At 43.2% G+C, this 26,023-nt stretch overlaps 1 protein-coding gene across 1 annotated transcript; it reads left to right on the top strand.

The window, feature by feature from the left end:
- On the top strand, positions 1–26,023 carry gc2 (guanylyl cyclase 2). Its single transcript, XM_041253995.1, has 18 exons — positions 1–745; positions 8,442–8,743; positions 9,771–10,125; positions 10,617–10,701; positions 12,509–12,605; positions 13,518–13,652; positions 14,182–14,262; positions 15,015–15,191; positions 15,921–16,077; positions 17,679–17,828; positions 18,696–18,844; positions 19,307–19,470; positions 19,950–20,142; positions 20,618–20,792; positions 21,059–21,157; positions 21,538–21,632; positions 24,559–24,644; positions 25,936–26,023. Exons 1-18 carry the CDS (start codon positions 1–3, stop codon positions 26,021–26,023), a joined length of 3,333 nt encoding a protein of 1,110 aa, XP_041109929.1.

The raw sequence follows: 26,023 nt of genomic DNA, 5'->3' as shown, positions 1-26,023 counted from the left end.
ATGCTGCATCAGCTTTGTCCTTTTCATAGCTTTGCACTGGGATGGATGAAGAGCAGCCCGCGATGGAGTAAGTCTAAGCACCAGAGATTCCCAATCCAGTCATTAAACTCGCTGCTATTCTGGTCTCTATTCGCGGTTCTGTCTCTTCCTTATTTGGTTCATGCATCAGTTTATAAAGTGGGGGTGGTGGGACCTTGGACTTGTGATCCCCTCTTTTCTAAAGCACGCCCGAGAGAGGCAGCTCAGTTAGCTGTTGATCGCATCAACAAAGATGCTTCATTAGACCAAGTGGACACCTTTGACTATGTTATACTCGACGAAGATTGCCAAACATCCAAGGCCTTAACTGGATTCCTTGGGTACCACAGACAGGCATCTGGGTTCGTTGGTCCCGCCAATCCTGGGTACTGTGACGCCGCTGCCCTTTTGGGTAAAAACTGGAACAAGGCTGTTTTCTCTTGGTCCTGTATCAATACTGGGCTGGATAATGTTAGGAGCTATCCAACATTCGCAAGGACCTTGCCCTCGCCTGCAACCGTTCTCCTCAGCGTCATGAAACACTTCCGGTGGGCGCACGTTGGCATTGTCTCATCTGAGGAGGATATTTGGGTGGACACGGCTGGCAAAGTGGCCAGTGCTCTTCGGAACCGTGGGCTCCCTGTTGGCATCGTCATCTCCATTGGCCGAGATGTTCCAAGCATCAAGGAAGCACTGCAAAAAGTGAAAAAGGTGGAGAACCTGCGCAGTAAGTGCACCTTGTATTGTTCAATGCATGATAAGATTGCTGCCAGCTGTTTAATATCGCATCTCAAGAAAGATGCATATTTCATTGGCCTTAAGTTTAGACAAAGAGTGTTTGTTTGGTGCAGCTACTGGCAGCTGTGAAATCAGCTGCTTTAGTTCCAGAAAAATATCTGACTGGTTGTAACATCTGTCCTAACACAGAATGACTGCAAGATTATCTACTAAACTGCCAGCCAGAGTAACTGCTTCAGGCCTTGTTGAGTGGAGCAGCCTTTCATTGTTCTCTTCTCACTTCAGGGTTAAAGCAATCTTAGAAGATTATAACTCTGAGCTAATATGATTGATGGAGTCATGGTTTTTAGTCTTAATGTCTCTGGAAACCCACAGTGAGTCCTTATTGATTAGAAATACTGTTGTTCAAGTATGCATTTGTTCCGGTGGAGGTGTTATTGTGAGATAGGTATCCCCAGACCGAGCACCTCTCTCAGCATGTGACCTTTTTTATTAGTTAAATAAATGTAGAGATCTTACTTTATTAGTTAACTGACTGTAGAGCTCTTTATTAGTTAAAGGATTAGATATATTTCTTTATTAGTTAACTGACTTTAGAGCTCTTTATTAGTTGAATGAATGTAGAGCTATTTCTTTTTTAGTTAAAGGAATGTAGAGATCTTTCTTTATTAGTTAAATAACACTGGTTCCCTGAAAGAGAATGACAACCATTACCGAATGGGAAGAGCCCTCTCTGGCTGTCAATCACTGAGCATATAAAAAAGCTGCCCTATCAGGGCCCTGCTGTGAGGGGGAAGTTCCTCCACCCTCTTGATGAAGAGGGATGTCCTCTCAGTAGCATATTGCCATTTTCTTTCGAAAACAGAGGTTAGCTGGGGACACAACCTTGAAGGGTAATGGTTGTCATTCTCTTTCAGGGAACCAAGGTTATAACCTAATGTTCCCTTTCAAGGAATGACAACCATTAACGAATGGGAAGCTGTACCAAAGCTGTCATGGCTCCAGATTACAGACAGCACAGCCTCACGGCGATAGCCTCCGAGCTCACATGATGCCTAAGGACATGCTGCCTGCAACACCCTAGAGCCCACAGAGGGTCTCACTCGGTTTGCAACATCAAGGCGGTAAAAAGGAGCAAATGTCTGACTACCTGTCCATGTAGCAGCATTGCATAACTCATCTAAGGAGGCGCCATGAAAGAAAGCCCACGAAGTTGCCCGGCTCCTGGTAGACTGGGCCGTAATGTTCCCAGGTAACGGGGAGTCCGTCTGTTCTTACGGCAAGCATATCGCGTCTGCCACCCAGTGCTCTAGACGTTGCTTCAATAGGGCCTGACCTCTAGAGCGGGACCCATAGCAGAGAAACAGCTGGTTGGACTGTCGCCGGGACACCGTCCTATCTAGGTACAGCGCAGAGCCCAAACCGAGCATAGCGTGTGCTGTCTATGGTCCTCCTCTGACTAAGGCAGGGGAGGTCTGAAAGTTTCCAAAACCACTGGTTGGTTAATATGGAATGGAGATACCACCTTTGGCAAAAAGGCTGGATTTGTTCCTAATGTCACCCGCGAGTCATTTCCAGTGAAAACCATATATGTGTCATCGATGGACAGCTCATGAAGTTCATTTACTTGTCTGGCAGACATAATGGCTATTAAAAATGCCACCTTCAATCAAACAGGGCGCAGTTCTGCTGATGCCATGGGCTCGAATGGACTAGAACAGTACTAGTTCTAGATCCCACTTAGGGACCATACTTTTCATAGAAGGACGAAGCCTCCGCACCCCTTTAAGAAATTGCACTGCCAGGAAAGGTGCCCCAGGGTACACCGAGTCAATTTTGTCGTGGCACACTGATATTGCTGCCAGGTATACCTTCAAAGTGGATGCTGATTTTCCTGTGTCAAACAAGTGTTGTAAGAAGGTTACTATCATCTCAATAGGGCAGGTCACAGGATCGTGATCTTTGGCAAGGCACCAGTGTTTCTACTACTGCATCTGGCAAGCCTCATCTGAATAGACTGCTCCGTTCAATGGCCAGACCCAGAGGTGGAGCTGGGCTGGGGTTAGGTGCCATAATAACCCCTCTGCTTGGTACAGGAGGTCCTTGCACAGCGGGAGCTGCCATGGCTGACCCGACAACATGTCGAAGAGGAGAGCAAACCAGGGCAGTCTTGGCAATCTGGGTGCAACCAGCAAAACCTGTGCTCTCTCCACCCTGATCCTCTCTAGTGTCAGGGGTAATAATGGTAGCGGAGGGAACGCATACAAGAGCCCCTGTGGCCAGGGGTAAGCTAGCGCGTCTACTCCCAGGGGGCCCCCATCTCTCCATGGAGAACCATAGGGGGCAGTACGAAACCTCTCCCAAATCTGTTACACCACTTGAGGATGCAGTCTCCATTCCGAGCTGTCTGGAGCTCTTCTGGACAGGAGGTCTGCTGCCTTGTTGTCCACACCGTGGAGGTGAACTGCCCTGATGGAATGCAAGTTTACATTCATCCAGGACAGGAGTCTGTGCGCTGTGTAGTGAAGGCCTGGCGAGTGCAGGTCGCCTTGTTTGTGCACTAACTGCTGGCGAAAATGAGATAACGGCAGGTTCACTGCTTGCAGCTCTTGGGCATTTATGTGTGCTTGCTATCAATGTCCCTTCCACTGACCTCTTATTCCTCTCCCATTCCAGACCGCTCCCCAGCCCAGGCTAGAGATGTCTGTAGTGATCACTTCCCTTCCGTGAGGGGATCCGAGGGGAGATCCGAGGCACAGATTGCTAGGACGGAGCCACCACTCCAGTGTCTGAACACATGCACCAGCCGGTACCAATCTCGGTCCGGGTGCACTTTAAGCATATTTACCCAGGCTTGAAGCGGTTGCATTCTCAGCAGCCCTAGTGGAAGGATTCTCATGGTGGATGCCATTAGCCCCAACAACCTTTGATATATTCTGACCTGTTAGAGAGTGTCCTCTCGCAATAGGGAGAGTGTGGCCTCAAAAGACGAATCCTGTCTTCCGACAGTGGGGCAAGCATGCTCACAGAGTTCAGTTTCATCCCCAGGAACACTGTGGACTGAGATGGTACGGAGTTGCTCTTCAAATGATGTATTGAGAGCCTTACCTTCGTCACATGATCGATGACCTGTTTTGTGTGCGCTTCGGCTCGTCTTTTAGAATGTGCGTAAACTAGCCAATCGTCCAAATAGTTCAGGATCTGAATACCCCGCAGACCCTGAATACTGAATACCCCGCAGTGGAGCCAGTGCTGCATCCATGCACTTTGAAAATGTGTGGCGCACCAATGAGAGGCCAAATGGCAGCACCCAGAATTTGTACGCATTGCCTTGAAAGGCAAAGCGCAGATACTTTCTGTGCGCGGGACGGATCGGGACATGGAAGTAGGCGTCTTGCAGGTCGATCGATGTAAACCAGTCGCCCGGTTAAACGGACTGGAGGATACACTGTGCTGTCAACATGTTGAACTTCCTCTGTTTAAGGAACAAATTGAGGACCCTGAGGCTCAGAATAGGTCTGAAACCGCTGTCCCTCTTGGGCACCAGGAAATACCTGGAGTAAAAGCCATTGAGGGCATTGCTTGGATCTACCAAGCACACAGCGTTCTTCTGTTGATTATTGGTGATCTCCTGCCGAAGGAGAATCACGCTTGCTGGTTTGATGGTGGTGAGGAGCACACCCTTGAAGGGTGGTGGACCTAAGCTGAATTGTAGAGTGTATCCGTGTCTCATTGTCGATAGCACCCAGGAGTCCTGGGTGCAGCCTTGCCATGGGTCATTGCCTTTGGTCTGTCTGGTTGTGAGGGAGGTTGGTGGCAGCCGGGGCCCCTCGGGGGCGGTCTACCTTGGGCTTTGGAGGGGGCGGGTCCTCTTATGCCCCGGCCTCGGTCTCCAGCTGGAGAACCGGTCACGCCTGGCCGGCGGTGGTCCCTTGCCACCGGCTCTGCCTCTGCCTGCTTGTCTGTTTTGGGGAGGCCACCTTGGACACTGGCGGTAGGCAGGAAGGCGCTCGAACTTTGAAGCGACCTCCGTGGCCTTGTGGAACCTCTCAAGGCACACGTCAATGGTGGCTCCGAACGTCTGCCTTGGTGCAATGGTGCTGCCTTCTTGGTCTCGACAACCTTGGCCTGTGTTAGCCAGAGGTGTCTGTGTGCGGCTACCAGCACCGCTAGAGACCTGCCTGATACCTGACCTAACTCCTCCATTAGGTCAGTCATCGCTCTTGTTACCGCCAGTAACTCCCCTGTGTCCGCCTCCGTTGCCCGCTCCTGCAACCTCTCAGCCAGCTGTGTCTGGTACTGGACCAGTATAGCCATCGCTTTGGCCGCCCTGGCTGATAGTGCCGCTGATGCATATGCCTTTTTTAGCATGGTGTCAGCTGTTCTGCACGGCTTGGATGGGTAGGTCGGGTCTTTGTTCCCTCTGGTGAAGGTAGACCCCTGCACCAGTACTGTGACTGTGTCCCCGATGGTGGGGAACATGCATAAGCCCACTTCTTCTGATCCAGCAGTGTGTAGCAGGGCCTCTGCTGTTCTAGAGGCTGAGGGGGCGGAGGCTGGGTTACTCCAGGATGAGCGAACTAGGTTGAGGAAATCCTGGTACAAGGGGAGGGCATGCTGTGGTACCCTTTCTTCTGCAGGAAGCGATTCCCCTTTCCCTCCTGTTCTGCCAGCCAGAGAACGTCCGTGGCTGCAGGGGCGGTAAGGAGCCCTCCGCTGTGGCTTGCCCAATGAATGTGGCTGGGTCAGAAACGTCTGACTTCGACGCTGTAAAAGACAACTCGCCTGGGCTAAGAGGTCTATGCACTGGGGATGGGGAGTGAGACTGGGGAAGTTGGAGCTGCCCAGTGATAGGGGGCAATGTGCTCTGAAATTTAAGCAGGGTCTCCAGCATTGTCTGCTGAGCCGTCACAGTCTATACCAGCTCCCGAAAATGCCTGCGCCTCTGCACCGGTGGTAGAGAAGAGGAGGGTGACCCACGCGTGCAGGGGAGCTCCCTGGTCACTATGGTTGTGGGGGGGGGGCTCCTAGAGGACCTGTGCAGAGGATCTTGGACCACGAATCTCATTCTTCCCTGGCTCGGAGAAGGAGACTCTGTTGGAGATAGGGCTGCTCTCCTGTGCTTAGTTCTATTGGAGAACTTTCTGCATGGAGAGCAGTCCAACTCACCCGCCAGTGCTTTGGCTGCGTGGTCTGGCCCCAAGCATCTGGTACAGGACAAGTGCTCATCCTGTCTAGGCAGCTTCACCACACACTGGTCGCACTGGTGAAAGCAAGTGGAGGACCCAGTTGACTGCACTGACATGGCGTCTTAGGCGGGGCTGCTGCGCTCAGTGCCAAGATCGAGTGGTCCGTGTCAAGTCAATCTGCGCCGAGGTCAGTTCCGATAGTAGCGCGGTCAGTGCCGGGCTGTAGACGGCTCTGAAGCTGTTCACCAGTGTTGAATCAGTTGGTGCCGGGATCAGCATCAAGGGGAGCACTGTCGGTGCTGAGTGGTCGGTGCCGAGCCAATTGGTGCCGCGGTGTAGCGCAGTGGGTGCCGGGCTGTAGACGGCTCTGAAGCTAGTCACCGGTGCCGGGATTGGCGCCAAGGAAAGCGCTGTCAGTGCCGAGTCAAACGGTGCTGAGGTCAGTGCAGATGGTAGGCGGGGTCGGCGCCGGGCTGTAGGTGGCGCCAAAGGTGGTTACCTGGTGTGGAGTCAATCGGGGCCAGGTAGGCGCTGTTTTTCCAAGCCTGAAGGTCAGAAGGAAAACCACGGTTGATGCTGGGGTATGCAGCCGATTCAGTCGACGTGGTCGCCGAGGGCAAGCGCAGCCGTGCTAGGTGAGCCTGAGGCTTGAGAGGGGCAATGGTGGCTGATCGTGGCCGATTAAATCGGTGTAGAGGACAATGCCACGAGCCCGCGGGGTCTCCTTACAGCACCAGAACAGCTCTCCACACGGTATCTGAAAACTACACGAAGCCTTGTGCAGTGAAAGAGAGTAATGGCCGCTTACCAATCTCAAGAGGGGTCAAAACCAGTTCTAGTCAGTAAAGGAGCACTCTCAAAAAAACTCGAAAGCGTGATTCTACCGTGGATAAATTAAATTTGACAGTATTAAACCAACAAATCAGCCAAATTCGGACAAAGCAATCTGCGACCTGTCTCAGTGAAGTGAGAGAGAAAATGGTGATATGCTACTGTGAGGATATCCCTCTTCGGCAGGAGGGGGGAGAGACTTCCCCCTCACAGTAGGGCCCTGATAGGGCAGCTTTTTTATATAGGCTCAGTGACTGACGGTCAGAGAGGGCTCTTCCCATTCGGTAATGGTTGTCATTCCATTGAAAGGGAACTGTAGAGCTCTTTATTAGTTAAAGGAATGTATAGATCTTTCTTTATTAGTTAAAGGAATGTAGAGATATTTCTTTATTAATTAAATGAATGTAGAGATCTTAAGTAAATTCCTGCTAAATAAAGCTGTATGATCTGCAGCTTGCAAGAACTTTATTTTGCAGGGGTCTGAAGTCTTGATTATGACCAATGAAAGAATGTTATACAAAGAAACAAGTGACTTGACTTATTTGTTCCACTATGTATTTCTTTTAAGTATTTGAGCAGTTAGCTTTAGGGATAATATAATTTGGTAATTTGTGTATTAGCCTATGTGAGGATAGATAGATAGATAGATAGATAGATAGATAGATAGATAGATAGATAGATAGATAGATAGATAGATAGATAGATAGATAGATAGATAGATAGATAGATAGATAGATAGATAGATAGATAGATAGATAGATAGATAGATAGATAGATAGATAGATAGATATGATTATTAATCATCATGGTTTAATTAGGATTTCAGCACTTCTGAATAGTGCCATAAAATCTCCACTAAATATTACCTGTCTGTCAGCAAGCTTCAGAAAGCTGGCGTTTCTGTAATTAAGACAGTATAAAAATGACCACTAGAGGTGCACTTCTTCACTTCTTCCCTTCTGAGCAAGTCTGAGCAGTGTTTACAATAGAGACAAACACACTGTTTCAGGGGAGAAGAAATTACCGGTGGACAACCCCTATCACTCCTGGCCATTTATACCTTTCTCATGCTTGAGCCTGCACCAGAGGTAAAATATACTGATGGTATTATACCAAATATCCATGTGTGTAGAAATAGTTAATATGATCAATAACTCATATCCTGGCATATAAAACAATACAAATATCATGCAAATTCAGGGGGTATAAAATATTCTTTAAATTATTTACTGATAGACACAACATCCGGGACACCCTTATAAATGCTTACCATGATTAATATCTTTATAAAAGTTTCCCATACTAAAAGCATAGCAAAGTGTAATAAAGCATATTGAAAGCAAGGTAAAGCATAGGTAAGCATTGTAAACTCCTTCCAGGTGCGGTAAAGTATATTTATAAACTTGGAAAACCAAGGTAAACTATTGTAAATGCATAACATAACCATGGAGAAAGCATGGAGAAAACTGCAAAAGTACAATGCAAAAATATCATGCTAAACTTTTATAAGGATATGCACAATAATTTTCATGGTTTACCGTGATTACTATTAATATACCTCCCTGGGCTTTTATAATACCTACCTTTGCATTACCATGCTTTCACTATGCTCTTCCCAGGGCATGCTCAGTAACGCAGTGTGCTTCTTGTGTTGTCTGTGTTCAGTGGTGATCATGTGCATGCACTCGGTGCTGATCGGGGGAAAGGCACAGGGGAGACTGCTGGAGGCGGCCCATGACCTGCAGATGACAGATGGCTCCTTGGTGTTCGTCCCCTACGACACCCTCCTGTACAGCCTCCCCTACGAGCGTGTCCTCTACCCGGCCCTGAGGACCAGCAGCAAACTGCGCGAGGCCTACGATGCAGTGCTCACCATCACAGTAGAGTCTGAAGAAGCCACCTTCCACCAGGCCTACCAGGAGGCTGTGGACAGGAGGGAACTAGCAGACCCAGCCAAGCCAGAGCAGGTACAATTAGAGCACAATACCAGCACTGGAAAGAGCTTTGACGGAGGGCTGGGAATACAGTTATAACATTTAAACCATTGTGTTACACATTAGGAGTTCTGCCTGAGCCTTTCACCATTGTGAAAAATAGGTGGTAGTCTTACAGCATGGGCCATTTTATTTCAGTATTTCTTCTCAGTCTTTTTCATATACTGTTAAATGCTGTAGACATGTACAGATAAAGTGTAAACAGAAACTAATACCCCTACTTTAAAACAATACCTAGTTTATAAAGACAAATAATAATAATAGTCATAAAGATAAATAATAATGAAATAATACAGAGTTGATTTTAAAGGGGGCTTCAGTGTGACAATAATAATAGAGAACAGTGTTTATACAGTTACCACTCTTCCATGTTTACATTTATCCAGAGAGGTGCTTATCCAAGTATGATGAAGCTTGATCTTGACAGACTTCAGCACAAGCTAGTGAGGGTATCAGAATCAGGAATTATATAAGGGCCTCTGTCTGAATGTCAAACTTACATTTTTACATGGGAATATAGGTCATAATGATTTTTCTTGTAACTGATAGCGAGAGCCTCACAAAAGCATTATTTGACTATATGAGATGATTGCTGCTTTTCTAGACTCTCTGGAGAACAACAATCTAAGCAGCTGTTTCTTCTCCTGTTTCACTTTGAATGGTAAATTAACCCAATCAACGCCGATGCCCCTTACCTGCGGAGAGCTCGATCCGAATAATCAAATCGGTTTACTGATAGATCACATATTTACTGGTATGGTATAAAATACCAAACCAATTCTACCCAGATTCTAATCATAAACTACCAGCACAGGCACTGCACTGGCCTACTCTGTAGAGAGCTTCCTTGTTGATAAAATTACATTAATAAAAATGGTGTCCAATATTTCTAAAATGTACAGTACAATATCGCTATCTACTCATCTGTCTATCTATTTGTCTGTCTCTGTTTATTTATTAGCTTGTGTTTGATATGTGTATGAATTGGTTTGCTTGACAGGTATCCCCCTTATTTGGAACCATATACAATGCTATCTACTTCCTTGCTCATGCACTGAATATCAACAGAAGGAACGGAGGCTGGGTGTCAGGCACCCACATAGCACAGTCCTCCCGGAACATTGAGTTCCCCGGCTTCAACCACAAGATCAAGACGAACGGCAGCGGGGCCGGCTTCATGGACTACGTCATCCTGGACACGGACGGGAGGTCCTGGGAGATCTACCGCACACACATGGTCGACATGGAAACCGACATGGTGCGTTTCCTGGCCCGAAGTATTCATTACCCCCGGGGCGTGTCACCAAAGTCAGATTCGAGATGCTGGTTCACTCATGGAAAAATTTGTACCGGAGGTAAAGGCATACTACAGATATTGTATTATTAGATATTATTTACAGGGCCCTTAATTTTCAGTGTTTATTTGGGAGGAGCTCACGTAACACTGTAATAAACACAAAGCTTTGAATATATCTATTTTGTGCAGACTCAGGTTCCTCGTTCCCCTGTTCATTGTCAGGTTTTGACACCTACTGGTGTATCCATGTAAGCAATAGGAAAGAGAATGAGTTGAATGGAAATATCTTATCAATTTTCAAATGTAACCCTTGAGTAAAAATTCCATTATATATTATGGAATATTAATATTAATATTAAGCTACTGTGCTTCTGAAAAATGTAAAAGGCTGTGCGTTACATTAAACAAATTCTGGTATAAGCCAAGCCCAGCCATGTGACTTAATATCTTGATCGAAACCTTGAATGCTATGTCATTCTGTATGCACACATTTGATGTTCTGATCATTGTATTGCTTTGTTGTATTTTCCTTTTTTTTGTTTGTTTTAGGTGTTGATCCCTTCTTTGCTCTAATGGTTTGTCTCTCTGTCTTCTTCACCATTATCTGCTTTGTGGGGCTTTCTTATTTAATAAGGTATAACAAATGGTACTGCTTCATTGCAAGGTTTCACTAGAAATTGCACTAACAGTTTTAGAAGGGCAATTAGAAACTAGAGAAAAGGTCATATTCTTTCCTGCATGTAGTAAGGTACCCATAAACACTTTATTTCTGGCACTTACATTTGCAGCCACTTCCATATTAATATAAGAGACAGTGGGTTAGGGAGGCAAAACTGGCAGGGACTGTTTCTCCTCAAAAGTAGATTCCTGCAGGGCTGGCCTTTGTCCTCCAGAGGTCAGTAGCTTGCTGATATCTGCTCTCAAGTTCCTGGGTGTAAAAGAGGAAGCTGGTTCAGTAGTGGAATCGGAGGATTCCCACTGAACCTTCAGTTCTCCTGAGTTGTGTGGGGAATTTTTTTTTGGACATTCCAAATTAGGGAGAAAATCAGGGGTAAAATAATTGAGCACACTATAAAAAAAAAAAAAAAGTGCATGCAGGGAGAGCAGTCATTGGAACAGCACTAGGATTTACTACCTGTTCACCACACCGAGACCTGAATGAACCTGCTTGCAGAGTGAGGGGAGGGCAGTCATTGGAACAGCACATTGCTTTACTATCCATTCTCCACACTGAGACCTGAATGAGCCTGCTTTGCAGAGGGAGGGGAGGGCAGTCATATGTTTTTAAAAGGAAAGAAAACTGAAACCTTAAAATGAAGTACGAAAACCTTAAAATAAAGTGGAGATGTATTTATTTCTCACTTTATTTTTATTTTTGTTCATGTCTTCTGTCTTTTTTTACCAGTCCTTGCTTCCCTTTTAAAGAGCAAGCGACACAAACATGTCATTTGCTTGATTTTTAAACAGTATGCCTACAGTATCTCTTTTTTTTCTCTGTTTTCTCAGTTTCACTTGTGTGTGCTTTTCGAACATTCCAGCCCCCGATAACTCCTAAAATCAAGATGGCAAGAAAAATATTAATTTGGAATTACACAACTCAAAACACCCTGAACAATGTCACTAATAAGTAAAGATGGTTTAAAAAAAATGCAAACTAAAAAGTTACTTTCTTTTAAATTAAAACAATGTTTGTTTTTCTTTCGCAAAAAATCTTAGAAATCCCTTTTTGGGTTGCTGATAATCATTTCTGTTCTTTTCTGATATCACAAGCAATTGGACCCCCTACCTGAGTCTTACACTTGAGGTCCCTTTTTTCACAGGATGTCCTATTGCCTATAACACAGGAAATGAATGGTGAGAGGACTTCCACCAAACTTGTGTAGTTGCAGCAGGATATAGTAAATAGGTTTCATCTGAGTGACAAACAGCCTGGAAAATGATGTTAGGCAATGATGTTACTCTGTGAAAAGCAAAAAACATTTTCTTAGTTATTCCATTTTTGGAATCGATGGGAGCCATGGAGTTGCTATAAAAAACTATTTTTTGAGTGTGTTGACAACTGCCTATATACACATGTTTAACATTCACATCTTTTGTTTAACTAAAAACAGTTTACAACCCAAACTGTTCCTACCGGCCCTAACTGGGCCTTGCAGCTTTTTATATCCAACCGGATTAATTTGCCAAAATTAATATTTGATTGGCTGATTAGCCAACCAATCACGGTTTCCAGTTTCCCCGATTCCAGGTACATTCTCACGTTGCCAGAATGGAGGGAGCCAGCAATCTTTTTTTAACCCTCTCCCAGCCAAACTACAACAAAATAAAACAAATCAATAAAAGTGCCACAGTAGGCCCCTTGCCTTGTCACAGCATCTGTGAGCAGCAGTCCACATACACACTGGGTAATATAACTTGTGTTTCCTTTTTTTCCATTCAAGGCGTCGAATAAACCTAATTAAACTACTTAGAGGACCTAACAAAATTCTGCTTACCTTGGCTGATGTGACGTTTATCAATCCCCAGCTAAGCATGAAGGTAAGAATCATAAACCCCCTTGCTGAAGTCAGATTATACATTTAATAGAACAATATAATTAATGTGACCCACACAAAAAAAGCTCAAGCAGGTGAAACGTTTATTGGTGAACAAGTCAACCAGAACTGCCACTGATATCTAAAACTGATAGGTTGGAGGTTATTTTTTGATGCTTTTTCTACAGTGAAAACACTACTCATTTTTTCCAGTGACAGGAATTGGAACTTTTCAGTCTTAACGAGTGTCCAAGAAATGCCATAAATAGTCTCTCCCCTTTTAGAGGAAAGTATTTGAGTTGATTTTTCATTGAAACATCATGATTTGTCTACAATCACAATTTTCATTGTCTTTGACACCTAATGTGAGATCTTAAAATGTCTGGTTGTTTTCCAATCCTCTGCATTAAACACTGTGGCTGACTGATTGGTCAGAGGACATGAGCTCCCGACGTCATTACTGGAGAATTGAGCGGGTGATCTCAGCTTGGTTAACCCCTGCCATCTCAGTCAGGCACAGAGTTGTATGCAGCTGATCTTGTTGGAAAGTTGGAAAGCTTCTGAAACTCATTGCATGATTTTATAAAGTTTCAGTGAAGAGTTGGTTTAAAACAAAAATGTTTCTTTAAAAGATTTTATTATGGTATGTTGAGCACTCATTAAAAATTAACTTGATTTCAAACCCTAGTTATAATTGTCATCTGGTGACAGGTACCCTATCCACACTGCCCAAAAGATGCATGATTAACACATGTTAAAACCAAGTGAATACCATTTGCTTCCAAGAAGTGATGACATTATGAATAGGGTAAAAATCATAAAGCATGTCGTCTCCACTGCTGAGAATGTTGTAATTCACTTTCTAGATATGTATTTGAAATACAAATAAGATGTTTCTCTGTTAACCGTTTTGCAGAAACTGAGTACTGATGCTAGTGATGGAGCAAAAAGCCTCTCGGAGACATATCAAAGCCAGAAGTCCCATGTGAGGTCCAATGCATCCAGCATGACTCCCGCCACTTATGAGAACTCAAATGTGGCCATTTACGAGGTGAGAGACATGATACCACAGCCACCCACCTACTGACAAGCAGGACTGAAGATCAACGGATGACCTCCATTCCTACTGTCAAGCTAATCGCTTTTTCAACTGCAGAACCAAAGCAATGGCTTCAGAACCCTTGAGGGAAAGACCCAGCCTGGGAAGTCTCTACCTGGACTCTTGGGGTTTCTGACCAGTTGGGGTTGTTGAAGCACAATGAGGTGAACTATCCCCAGACAAGTCCCAACCCGCCGGGGGACAAAGGCCAATGCAGTGCTCTATGTGGGCCCACAGCCAAGATGGGCAACTCCACTCAACCTGGATTTGAGCTGCTGGTCATGTGACTCACACTTCACTCCATCTATTCAAGATTGAAGGGCATAGTCTTGATGGTGTGAACTGGAACTACTAGAAATAATTCTGTATTCAACTCATGAAGTGCCAGACAAACTATGCTGGGAGTACTTTCATACACTTGTGTTCTTTGATATAATCTGCTGTGATATGATCCAATAATATTTTCATTTGAATTTCTCAGGGGGATTGGGTTTGGATGAAGAAATTACCAAGTGGAGATTTTGGAAAAATATCACCGAGCACCAGTGTTGTTTTTCAGATGGTAAGTGTGTCTTCTACAATTTATAGTCTACATATAACTGGATGAGTCATCCCTAGGTTACAGATATGAGCTGGAACCTACATTAATTGATACAGTATCACAGGGCACCAGGCAGGGCACTATAGTTGTCTGCCACCAAAGACTATTCAGACAATGAAGTGACTAAGCCATTGGCCAAAAGGTTTCCCTTACTGACTTACAGGTTGATTTCATCGACCTCTGCCCCCACAGGATAAGTCACAGCTGGATTTATAGAGCATTTTACAGTACCAGAAAATCTACTTGGACTGTATCAGCCGCTTACCTTTATGGTTAATCTCAGGATGACCACAGAAAAGTATCTGATGCAATCCAGGATGATGTCCAGTGCTGTAAAATGCTCTGGTAAAACCCAGCTGTGGTTTATACCTGTGGGGTATCGCTAAATCGAGTCAACCCCTCAGTCTTAGTTTTGCCTGTGATTTTATAATTCCAGCTTTGCATTTGTTTTATAAATCATCATTAGCCAGAGTCATTGTGCAAGATTTATCTCAACATTGTACAAAATCACACAGGTCCTCCAGATTTAAATCTGTTTTCTAGTTTACACCTAAATTTAGATTTATTTTAGCTTTCCACATGTTTTTTAAAAACCGTATATTTTGCATTGTTGCAGTTCTGCCAGGTTTCAGTCGCAGAAACCAGTGGTATTTTGGAGTGCTTGATAAGGCTGTCTGGGTTGAAGATTTTGTTTTCATTGCTGTTGTCATCAGATGAAGGACATGCGGCATGAGAATGTGAATCCTTTCCTGGGTTTTTTTCTTGACTGTGGAGTGTTTGCCATCGTGACGGAGTTCTGTTCCCGAGGGAGCCTAGAAGACCTTCTCCGGAATGATGATGTAAAGCTGGACTGGATGTTTAAGTCTTCCCTGCTTCTCGACCTCATCAAGGTAGGGTCACCTGGTAAAAGCACCACCTTGTGGATGTCCAGGGCGAGCTTTGTGAGTTCGGTTCCAGTCCTCATCGTGCCAGGTGTATGCGGAACCACGGGCAGTACTGCTTTGGCCTTTTGAGCTTGTGCTTGATAACAGAGAAAAATCAGCTGGGGAAAGTTTTCTTGTGTGCCTCCTGCTGGTCATATTACCAATGAGGCCAGGTTCAGCAGCTTGGTAACATTCACTGCTTAGGTATAAGATTATATTGAAAGCTGATTGATCTCTAGATCTACCGATTGGAAAGTGGGTGGCAGTGGTGAGGAAATTCCAATTTGGGTAGAAAAACAGGGGGGAAAATTCAAGGTAAGGGGGGTCCGCAATACACTAATATGCAGTTTAGGCTGGTACAACATTTAGATGTTTTTTGGTGTGGAGTTGTGGGGTATCAAGACCTTACAGTAAAATTATTTAAATGTACCATATATTTTAGCCAATCAATAAAAAAAAACATTGATAGACACTAGCAGTTAATCTAGTGGGATTGCTCTGGTGCGGTATTGCTGTTCTGATTCAGTGAAGGTGGAAACGTGAGCAGATAAAACAAATACGCTGACAGAACTGAAGAAGTGGCTAACATGCAGATTATCCTCAATAACACGTGTGTTTGGGCAAAGCCACACATGTAAACTGGGGGAGTATTACCTTTGTACAGTATACATAAATGAAATGCTTTTCTGTCTACAGGGTATGAAGTATTTTCACCATCGGGACTTCATCCATGGGAGGCTGAAATCCCGGAACTGTGTGGTAGACGGGCGATTTGTACTGAAAATAACTGACTATGGATACAATGAGGTGCTGGAGTCTCAGAAGATCACATATAAAGAACCTGCTGCTGAAGGTAGTGCTTTTCTTTTTTCTTTTGGTTTTAATGGCACTGCTTAGCCCTATGTAACCTCAAGACCATGATAATAGTTGTATTAATAAGCATCCCTGTGAGAAGGGCTGGTATGAGTTTGCAAATCCACTGCCACTGTTACACCTGCTTTTTCAGCTGGCAACTTCATATTTGCAGTGTTGTGAAAATGTAAAGGCACCCTTAACTTTGATCTGTGACTTAAAATTGCTGCCATAATGTGACTTTTTGGTGAAGACCTAACCAACGCTTTCTAAATATTGCCCATGCTTGGTAAACAGCTGTACTGTATTATGTGATTCTTTTGGTCAAGTTCAATCATTGTTAATGTGTAAGAAAATGCTATGTTTTTGAGCCATTTATTTAAAAAAATTGCAGCCTCCAAAGATTCAAAGCCTCCTATTTTAGAAATCATTTGAGGCTACTCCCCTATTATGGACCCATTTAGTTTATCCCATGACTGACCTTAAAGGGGACGTATCATGTAAATGTTTATCTTATCTTCATTCTGCTCTCCTGGTTACCGGTGCTGCTCCCGTTTCCAGTGTAAACGCCTGTACATCCCATAATCTTTGCTCCCTGCCAGGAGTAGGAGCTGCTTTCTTCTCCTTCCCAGAATCCTACTGGAAAATGGCACTGTGTGCAGTCAACAGTTCACCTCTAAATATGTGCATGTATACCACAAACCGGGACCAACCACCAGCTGAATTAAAGAGGGGGATTGTGGCAGAGCACAGCTCTGCTCTTTAGAAATTGGCAGGGATGGGGTTAAATTCCCCTACCTGCCTTGGTTCATTGTGTTCAGGTGGCTGGGGTTGGTTAGATGATTAGTTTAATTAACGACCAATCAGCGCCCAGCCACCTGACATAAAAGGAGGCCTCTGCTTTTCATTTAGGAGGAGGGAGCTGAGGAAGCAGGTTGGTGTTTTGGTGTTTGTGATTTTTGAATGTTTTGAATCCAGTGAAGGCATTGCCCAGCCTGGAAACCTTTATTTTTGTGAGTGTATTTTTGCTTTATTTGTGTTTAAATTGCTTTGTTTTGGCCCATGTGCCCTTTCATTTTTGTGTTTATAATAAAATAGTTATTTTTTTTGAACTCCAGACTGTCTCTGGGCCTCTATCCACTCACCAGCCTGCCACATTGATATTAAACTAGACAAAGTGAGATGGGTTCAGAGCCCCTGAACTGTGAATAAATGCCTCTCTCAAGAGGGTGTAATGGCCCATTGAAAAGTATTGGATCAAGGCTTGACTACATTAGATTAGGTTGATTATAGGAACTATAGGAGATGAAATAAGTTGGTCCGGTCACTGTTCAAGCGTTGTAATGAACAGGGAATCAACAATAGTATAGTTGTCAGCAAAATCCAAAGGCATAAGTTCAGGACACTGAATTTTCAATCAACAAACAGTCAAGTTTATTGTACAGCCACATACAGGCATCAGCACCAATATGTTGCCAAAACTTATAAATCCCACCACCAGCAGACAGCACAAAAGAGAATGAATTAATGTTAACGTCTTCCTTATATAACTGAATAACATGTATACAATCTATTTCTAAGTTGCTCTTGCCTCCATTTCAGAGTTATTTTGGACAGCCCCAGAAATCCTTCGGCTGCCTCATGCACCACTGAACAGCTCTTCCAAGGGGGATGTGTACAGCTTTGCCATCATTATGCAGGAAGTGGTGGCAAGGGGCCCACCATACTGCATGCTGGATCAGTCAGCAGAAGGTACAGTATGTCTTCTACCTTCTGGAAAATGGAACTGAAAACTGTTTATAAGCACTCTGGAACATTGTGTGGGTGTGTTTATAAACACTCTGGAACATCGTGTGGGTGTGTTTATAAACACTCTGAAACATCGTGTGGGTGTGTTTAAAATAACTCTGGAACATCGTGTGGGTGTGTTTATAAACACTCTGGAACATCATGTGGATGTGTTTAAAAGCACTCTGGAACATTGTGTGGGTGTGTTTATAAATACTGGAACATTGTGTGGGTATGTTTATAAACACCCTGGAACATCATGTGGGTGTGTTTATAAACACCCTGGAACATCATGTGGGTGTGTTTATAAACACCCTGGAACATCATGTGGGTGTGTTTATAAACACTCTGGAACATCATGTGGGTGTATTTATAAATACTCTGGAACATCGTGTGGGTACGTTTATAACCAACCTGGAACATGGTGTGGGTGTGTTTATAAGCACTCTGGAACATGGTGTGGGTGTGTTTATAAGCACTCTGGAACACTGTGTGGGTGTGTTTATGAGCACTCTGGAACACTGTGTGGGTGTATTTATAAACAGCCTGGAACATCGTGTGGGTGTGTTTATAACCACTCTGGAACATCGTGTGGGTGTGTTTATAACCACTCTGGAACATCGTGTGGGTGTGTTTATAAACACTCTGGAACATCTTGTCGGTGTGTTTATAAACATCATATGGGTGTGTTTGTAGGCATTCATCCTTTTCTTTTCAAAGTTCATGGGATGTGGTCTTTGCCCAGTTTTGCTTCCTGCTGTGTTCGGGCAGGTTTCTAATTGTATGCTTTTCTTTTGTTTTCTGATGTTGTTTTGGCCTCTTGTGTCACAGATATCATTGTGAGGTTGAAGAAGCCCCCTCCTTTGTGCCGGCCCCTTGTGTCTCCAGACCAGGCCCCCATGGAGTGCATCCAGCTGATGAAACAGTGCTGGAATGAGCAGCCAGACAGACGACCCACCTTTGACGAGATATTCAACCAGGTGTCTGCTCAGGGGCGTTCATAAAGAAGCAATGTTGTCCAGGGCCTGTTTTGATATATAAAAGAAGACTTTATTTTTAAGTTACACATGACATTCTGAATTTACCTCATTCCAAAACTTTTTACAAACCAGTGGAACACATTATGGAAATGACAAATGCTTTACAGAACAGTTGAGGGTGTACTGCTCATTAAAATTAAAAAACACAATTATCTATTCAGGGATGCCAAGATATTTAGTGGGCAAGTAGTCTAAGTGAGGTCATCTGGCAGAATCACAGTTTTACTGCTTTCCTAGAAAAAGTAGAATATTATTCTCGCCCTGTAAATCATTTGTTGTTTCCATAATTTCTGTAGGTACTATATGTAAAAATAATAAATAAAACTGTACAGAATTTCTACCTGTCTGTTATCTAGACTTGTTTTCCATACTTTGGGTTTATCTTTTCCACTTTTATTTTAGTTTAAGAACATTAACAAGGGAAAGAAGACGAACATCATCGACTCGATGCTGCGAATGCTGGAGCAGTACTCTAGCAACCTGGAGGACCTGATACGAGAGCGGACCGAGGAGCTGGAGATAGAGAAGCAGAAGACAGAGAAGCTGCTGACACAGATGTTACCTCCGTGAGTAGGAATCTGGTCAAAGTCTGCTTCCTTCATAGATTATTCATCATTTTATTGTTTTTTGTTTTTATAACAAAGCACATTGCTTTGCTTTTGCATTGATAAAACATAAAATACCTTCCCCTTCTGAATAATTCCCAACCTGTGCTGGCTTGTGGCACTGGTTTGAGGGGCAGTTATTGCCAGTTTTACCCTTACGACTGAACCACTCAATAGGTTGTCATTTTTTTCATGATGAATTTACTGTGTTTTAACATAATATTTTCAGATACATACAAACAGATGACAAAAATATGTGCAAAGATACAAGAATTATAATACTGTAAAGTCTGCTTTGCAATAATCAATCAAATTGCTTCACTGTTGTACCAGTGAATAATGAATAAAACCACAACTGTAATCAGAACACAAATTGTGCAGAGTGACTTGCTTTGTCTCTCCTACACTGAGTTTAGATAAACCCCTGATTTCTGTTCCAGGTCTGTGGCAGAGGCCCTGAAGATGGGTTGCACTGTACAACCAGAACATTTCGAAGAGGTCACCTTGTATTTCAGTGACATCGTCGGGTTCACCACAATATCGGCGATGAGCGAGCCCATTGAGGTGGTGGACCTTCTCAATGACCTCTACACAATATTTGATGCTATAATAGAGAACCACGATGTTTATAAGGTGAGCTTCCCTACCACATACCTTTTCAGTAATGCTGTAATGGTTTAAACGGAAATAAAGATGCTAAACAAATTCCCCTGCTGTGACAGTCTTGTGGGTGCAGCTCCATGATCCAATTCTTCAGCAACAACAGTAACAATGAACTCATCATCCAGGCTTCAGCTGAGTTCCTGTAGATCACAGGCAGCTTCGAGTGATCTTTGGGGAAACAGCGAGAGCTCTTGCTCTTTGTAATCATGTTTGCACAACAGAACAGTGTAATGCGCTCCATAGCATGTTTGCCTCCTGCAAACTCTTTCCTCCACAAGCCAAAGCCTCTGCCCGGAAATCCCCAGCAGAAGAGAGCACTGACGATGTCACACTGCTGGAGCTCACCTTGTTTCTTACCACATTGTGACAGGCTTTCCTGCGCCTGAGCCAGCCGTCTGAAGGGTAAAAAATGTTCTATTAAAAAAACACTCTGTTCCCGACTCAGGTGGAGACTATAGGAGATGCTTACATGGTGGTGTCCGGCCTGCCCAAGCGCAATGGGAATCGTCACACGGCAGAGATCGCCAACATGTCTCTGGACATCCTCAGCGCCGTGGGGACCTTCAAGATGAGACACATGCCAGATGTACCAGTCCGGATCCGAATCGGACTGCACTCGGGTAAGACGCACAGCAGCCCAGACAGGAGAGGCATCTGGGACCAAGTCAATACCTCACCCAGAAACAGCCTGAAAACATGCAACATGTTGACTATACCCATTATTAATTGTTAGTGAAAGTAGTGTATATAGTGTTCCAATAGTCAGATTTTGATTTACATAACCAGATAATATAATTCAAGGTGTCTTTGGCAGTCTTAGCGCTGGGGATATAATATGTGTTTATATGCTGGTCCCTGGGCACAGTATTTCTCTGCTGTTTTTCAGGGCCTGTGGTTGCAGGAGTGGTAGGCCTCACTATGCCACGGTACTGTCTGTTTGGAGGCACGGTGAATACAGCCTCACGCATGGAGGCCACTGGGATGCGTGAGTAACTCTCTCAGGGGGTGTAGCTACCGGCTGTGGACTTCCATGTGTAGATATGTAGATCTCAAATGTGCATTTTAATAAGAAAAAATGATATCTGGTACCACTCAAGCTTACAGAAATATTTGTACTATCTTGCTGTGTGGTACACTTGGGAGGGATTAAGCAGATTTTGCACACAGATACCAAAACTGTTCAATTAAAATGGGTATGACACCAGAAAGCATCCACAGACATTCCTGCACGGTAAAAACTGCTTAGTATAAATGTATCAACTGCTTTCCATTTTCTAGGTTTCCCCTTTTTCTTCAGGGATATAAACAGTACATATGAATGTATAACAAGCACAATGTTCCTGTCCACCTCCTTCTGTTTTACAGCCTACCGCATTCATGTCAGTAGCAGTACTGTTAAAATTCTAGTGGGCTTAAAAGAAGGATATAAGGTAGAGCTAAGAGGAAGAACAGAACTGGAGGTATGTGTCACTCTCTGCGGTTTCTTTAGACAACGTTCATTAAAAACACACCAGCTCCATGAGAATTACATCTTCTAATAGGTGGAACCACACTTACAAGCCACACACAGTCTGTGACACGCATGGGTTTGAGTGATAATGCTATTCTTAATGTCTGAAGGATATCTAAGGTCTCACGATATGATTCCACTGGTTCCGTCCTGAGACATCATAATCTGGATCTGTATTGCCATTCTAATGATATTTCACTTATACAGAGATTACTCCCTGGATTCTTAATTGTGAAATCTAACCAGAATCATTCAGTGTGCGTGACATAATTGAGCACAAGATTCCAGGTAGTGACACGTCAAATCACTACCATGTGGTTTTCTTAGAATGTATTATTGTGTTATGCTTTGCAGTGACACCTTGATTAACCATCACCTTGGTACAAAGGCCACCCTGAAATTGGAGTCCAAAACTATAAATTGTTGGTCCTTCTAAAAAGGTGTTTTTTAATATTGATTTGACTGTTTTTTTGTATGGCCTGTAGGGTGTCCTCTTTGCAAAAACACAGCCTCTGTTTTTAGATTAAAAATTCCTTTTCAAGGGAGACCTGGTCAAGAAGGTGGCATATACAGTGCCTATAGAAAGTCTACACCCCCTTGAACTTTCATGCAGAGTTTCTTGCATTTAAATGAGGATTTCTTTCCATTTATCTACACACCATACTCCACACTGTTAAGGGGAAAAAAGTTTTTATTGAGAAAAAAATTATATATTAAAAATACAAACTGAATGTTCATATTTGGATAAGTCTCTACCCCCCTGAGTTAATATTTGGTGGAAGCACCTTTGGCAGCAATTACAGCTGTGAGTCTGTTGGGATAGGTCTCTACCAACATTGCACACCTAGATTTGGCAATATTTGACCATTCTTCTTTACAAAACTGTTCAAGCTCGGTCAAGTTCCTTGGTTTGATGGACAGCAATCTTCAAGTCATGCCACAAATTTTCAATTGGATTTAGGTCGGGGCTCTGACTGGGACACTCAAGGACATTTAACTTTTTGTTCCTTAGCTACTCCAGTATAGCTTTGGCTGTGTGCTTTGGGTTGCTGAAAGGTAAACTTCCGTCCCAGATTTGTGCAGTGCTTGGGATATTGTTGTCACATGCACACTTTGACTAGTCTTGGCCATAAAAGCCTGTAGCTCTTGCAAAGTTGCCATTGGCCTCTTGGTAGCCTTTCTCATCAGTCTCCTTCTTGCTCAGTCATCCAGTTTGGAGGGACGGCCTGATCTAGGCAGGGTCTTGGTGGTGACATACACCTTTCACTTCTTAATAATCATCTTGACTGTGCTCCAAGGGATATTCAAGGCCTTTGATATTTTTTTTATACCCATCCTCTGATCTGTGCCTTTCAACAACTTTGTCCCTGAGTTCTTTGAAAGCGCCTTGGTGCTCATGGTCATGGTTCAGTCTTTGCTTTGAAATGCACTACCCAGCAGAAGGAACCTACAAGAACTACTGAATCCTGAAATCACGTGAATCACTACAATTTAACACAGGTGGATGCCACTTAACTTGGTGTGTGATTTTGAAGGAGATTGGTTACACCTGAGCTAATTTAGGATTGCTGTTACAAGGGGGGTGGACACTTATCCAACCAAGTTATTCAGTTTTTATTTTTAATTAATTTTCTACAAATTTCTAGAATATTTTTTTCACTTGAAAGTTTTGGGGTAAGATGTGTAGATAAATAAAATAAATAAATAAAATATATTTTTTTAAAAAAAGCTATTTTAATGCATTTTAATTCCAGGCTATAGGCAACAAAAGCTGAACATTTTGAAAGGGGGTGTACGCTTTCTATAGGCACTTTAATACAAAAACCCCACAAATACTACAGTCCTATGGTTATCTTAGTGTTCCGGTGAGCGACCAATATTTTGCAGATATTTTTTTTGGATGTGTTTGTCTTCTAAAGACAATCTTCATTTGAAAACAAAACTGTGTTCTGTTTATTCTTATAGTTTCATTTTCTTAGGGTTGCATAAGTACTTATGTTTCGTTTTTTCCATCAACTATAAAGATAAAAAAAAAAAAAAACAAGCACATTGTTTTGTGTTGTGACTGCTAGCATTATAATATGAAATCCAATATTTAAATGCTCCACTTTACCATTCCCAATAAAACCATCTGTTTAAAATGGTGGTTAAGGATAGTGATTGACTCAGGACATTCTAAGGATTTGTAGCTGTTCATATTTTCTATAATTTCCTGGTGAACTTAATCGGATGGTTTCATAGACTGTAATTATCATTAATATGGGCCTACCGTACCATAAAGAGTAAGTAACAGGGTTCTGAAAAATATTGCGTTACACGTCACTGTCATTTTTCACTTCATTGTTAACATCCTGACAACTTTTTGCACTTATAACTTTTAAGTCTGTTTCAAAGCTCTTTTCAAAATGGCCGCTCTAGTGTAAGGATTATTGCCCACTTTGTCAAACAGGTAGCACAGCAGTAATGATCCATGATGCGGTACGCAACAGAAAAGCCAGAAAACTTGTTTTTTGTTTGTTTTTAAATTGCTCTTCATGCAGTGATTTAGAAGACAGATCTTAAACCCCAGTGCTAGAGTGGCCGTTTTGAAAAGAGCTTTGAAACACACTTTAAAGTTATAAGTGTAAAAAGTTGTCAGGATGTTAATAATGGAAATAAAAATTACAGGTGCATTATACAAACAGTTGTAGCAACAGATGGGGATGTGTAACGTTATATTTTCAGAACCCCGCTACTCACTCTTTAAAGTGCAGTGCAGGATACATTTTTTAAAAATATTGTCAGAATTCTTACCATTTAATACCAGGCTAATATTTTCTGCATTTCAACTATTCAACTGTTAACACCCCTGATCTCTGGTTTGTGTTGTTCTAAAGGGCAAAGGCATGGAGGAGACTTACTGGCTGATTGGGAAGGAGGGGTTCAGCAAACCACTGCCTGTTCCTCCAGTGATCAAATCAAAGTAAGCAGACTGATGAACACATCTTTAGACTTGTGACTACCTCTATGTATTTTCTTTGTTTATGGTGTTTCTTTTTTTGTGATCAATTGTTTTTGTTTGAGCACACACAGAAAACATTCGGAATCATACAGATGTACAAAACTAAATACAGAGAAAACAGAACTTGCATACAGTAAATACATATGTAAATAATAACAGAGGAAATTATATAAACCAGTCTTGCCATGATAAGGTCAGCCAGGGTAGCAGAGATTAATCTCCACTCCTCTTCCCTAGCTGGTCTTGTTCCATTCAGCCTGGCTGTGGTCCCTTCTGAATGAACCATATCCTTAAACATGCAGAGACAAGAGCGGGCCAGAGTTTTATCTGGTGATATCCAAAGGTTCAAAATTGACTTTTTAGCAGCTGTTAGCTCTACACTGAATCAAAGAGATTAAACAGTGAGTCATCAGTAGGTAAAAATAAGCAAGGTTCAGCTATTAACTGTGAACCAGTCAATTTAGAAACACAGAAGCTACACAACTCCAAAAAGTGGCAATGCCAGGACAGGAACATATGTATACTGGTGCCAGGTGTGCCAAGTTTACAGATGGTACTTGCATTTTCATTTGGAAGAATCTGTATGCGGTTGCATAAACACTATGAATAAGTTTAAAATGTATTAGTTGATGGGCAGAGTTTTTAAAAGCCATAAATGTATTTAGCCATACAGTCTCCTAATTAGGAATTATACCCAGACTGCCCAACTAGGGGCTTTTTAATTAGCAATAAATATTAGATGCAATCCCCCATGAAGGACTTGTAGGATAGCTCCAACCTGCCAAAGGAGGAGGAGGCAAAGCTGTATCCCTTGGCACACCCTTGGCCTGCATTGCTGATCTGAGCCTCGAGCACATAAAAGAAGAGAAGCAGGGAAGAGACTAGGTCTCCTCGAGGTCCTCCGTCACCAAAGTAAAAAGTAAAAATGCCTCTAGATGGCCAGGCTGGATAAACAGAGGGTTGGCCTCCTGTTAAAATGGCAGTTGTTCAAAATTGAAAAGGTTTTATAACACTTATAAGGGCCAGCCTTAGATTTGTCAATGCTATTCTATGGCCTTAATGAGTTAGCTGTAATAGGGCCCCATCAATATTGCCAGTGAAAAGGAGGTCTTGTAGCCTGTGAGGCAGCATCAAAGCCTTCTCCACATACCGCCAAGGAACCTGAGAATTATGTTCCAGCCCAGTTCTCAATGCTTTCAGTTGGAATGACAATTAGTAGAATATTATGGTGCTTCTTTAATGTCGTTTGCAGGCAAATGGCTCATGGCTTGCAGATGGAGGAAATAACCGCGTCCAAGCGACGGAAAGCACAAATGCAGCTTGCACAGAAGAATAACTGA

Source organism: Polyodon spathula, chromosome 7, assembly GCF_017654505.1.
Source record: "Polyodon spathula isolate WHYD16114869_AA chromosome 7, ASM1765450v1, whole genome shotgun sequence".
Lineage (NCBI taxonomy): Eukaryota > Metazoa > Chordata > Actinopteri > Acipenseriformes > Polyodontidae > Polyodon > Polyodon spathula.
This window is presented reverse-complemented; position numbering and strand designations above follow the sequence as displayed.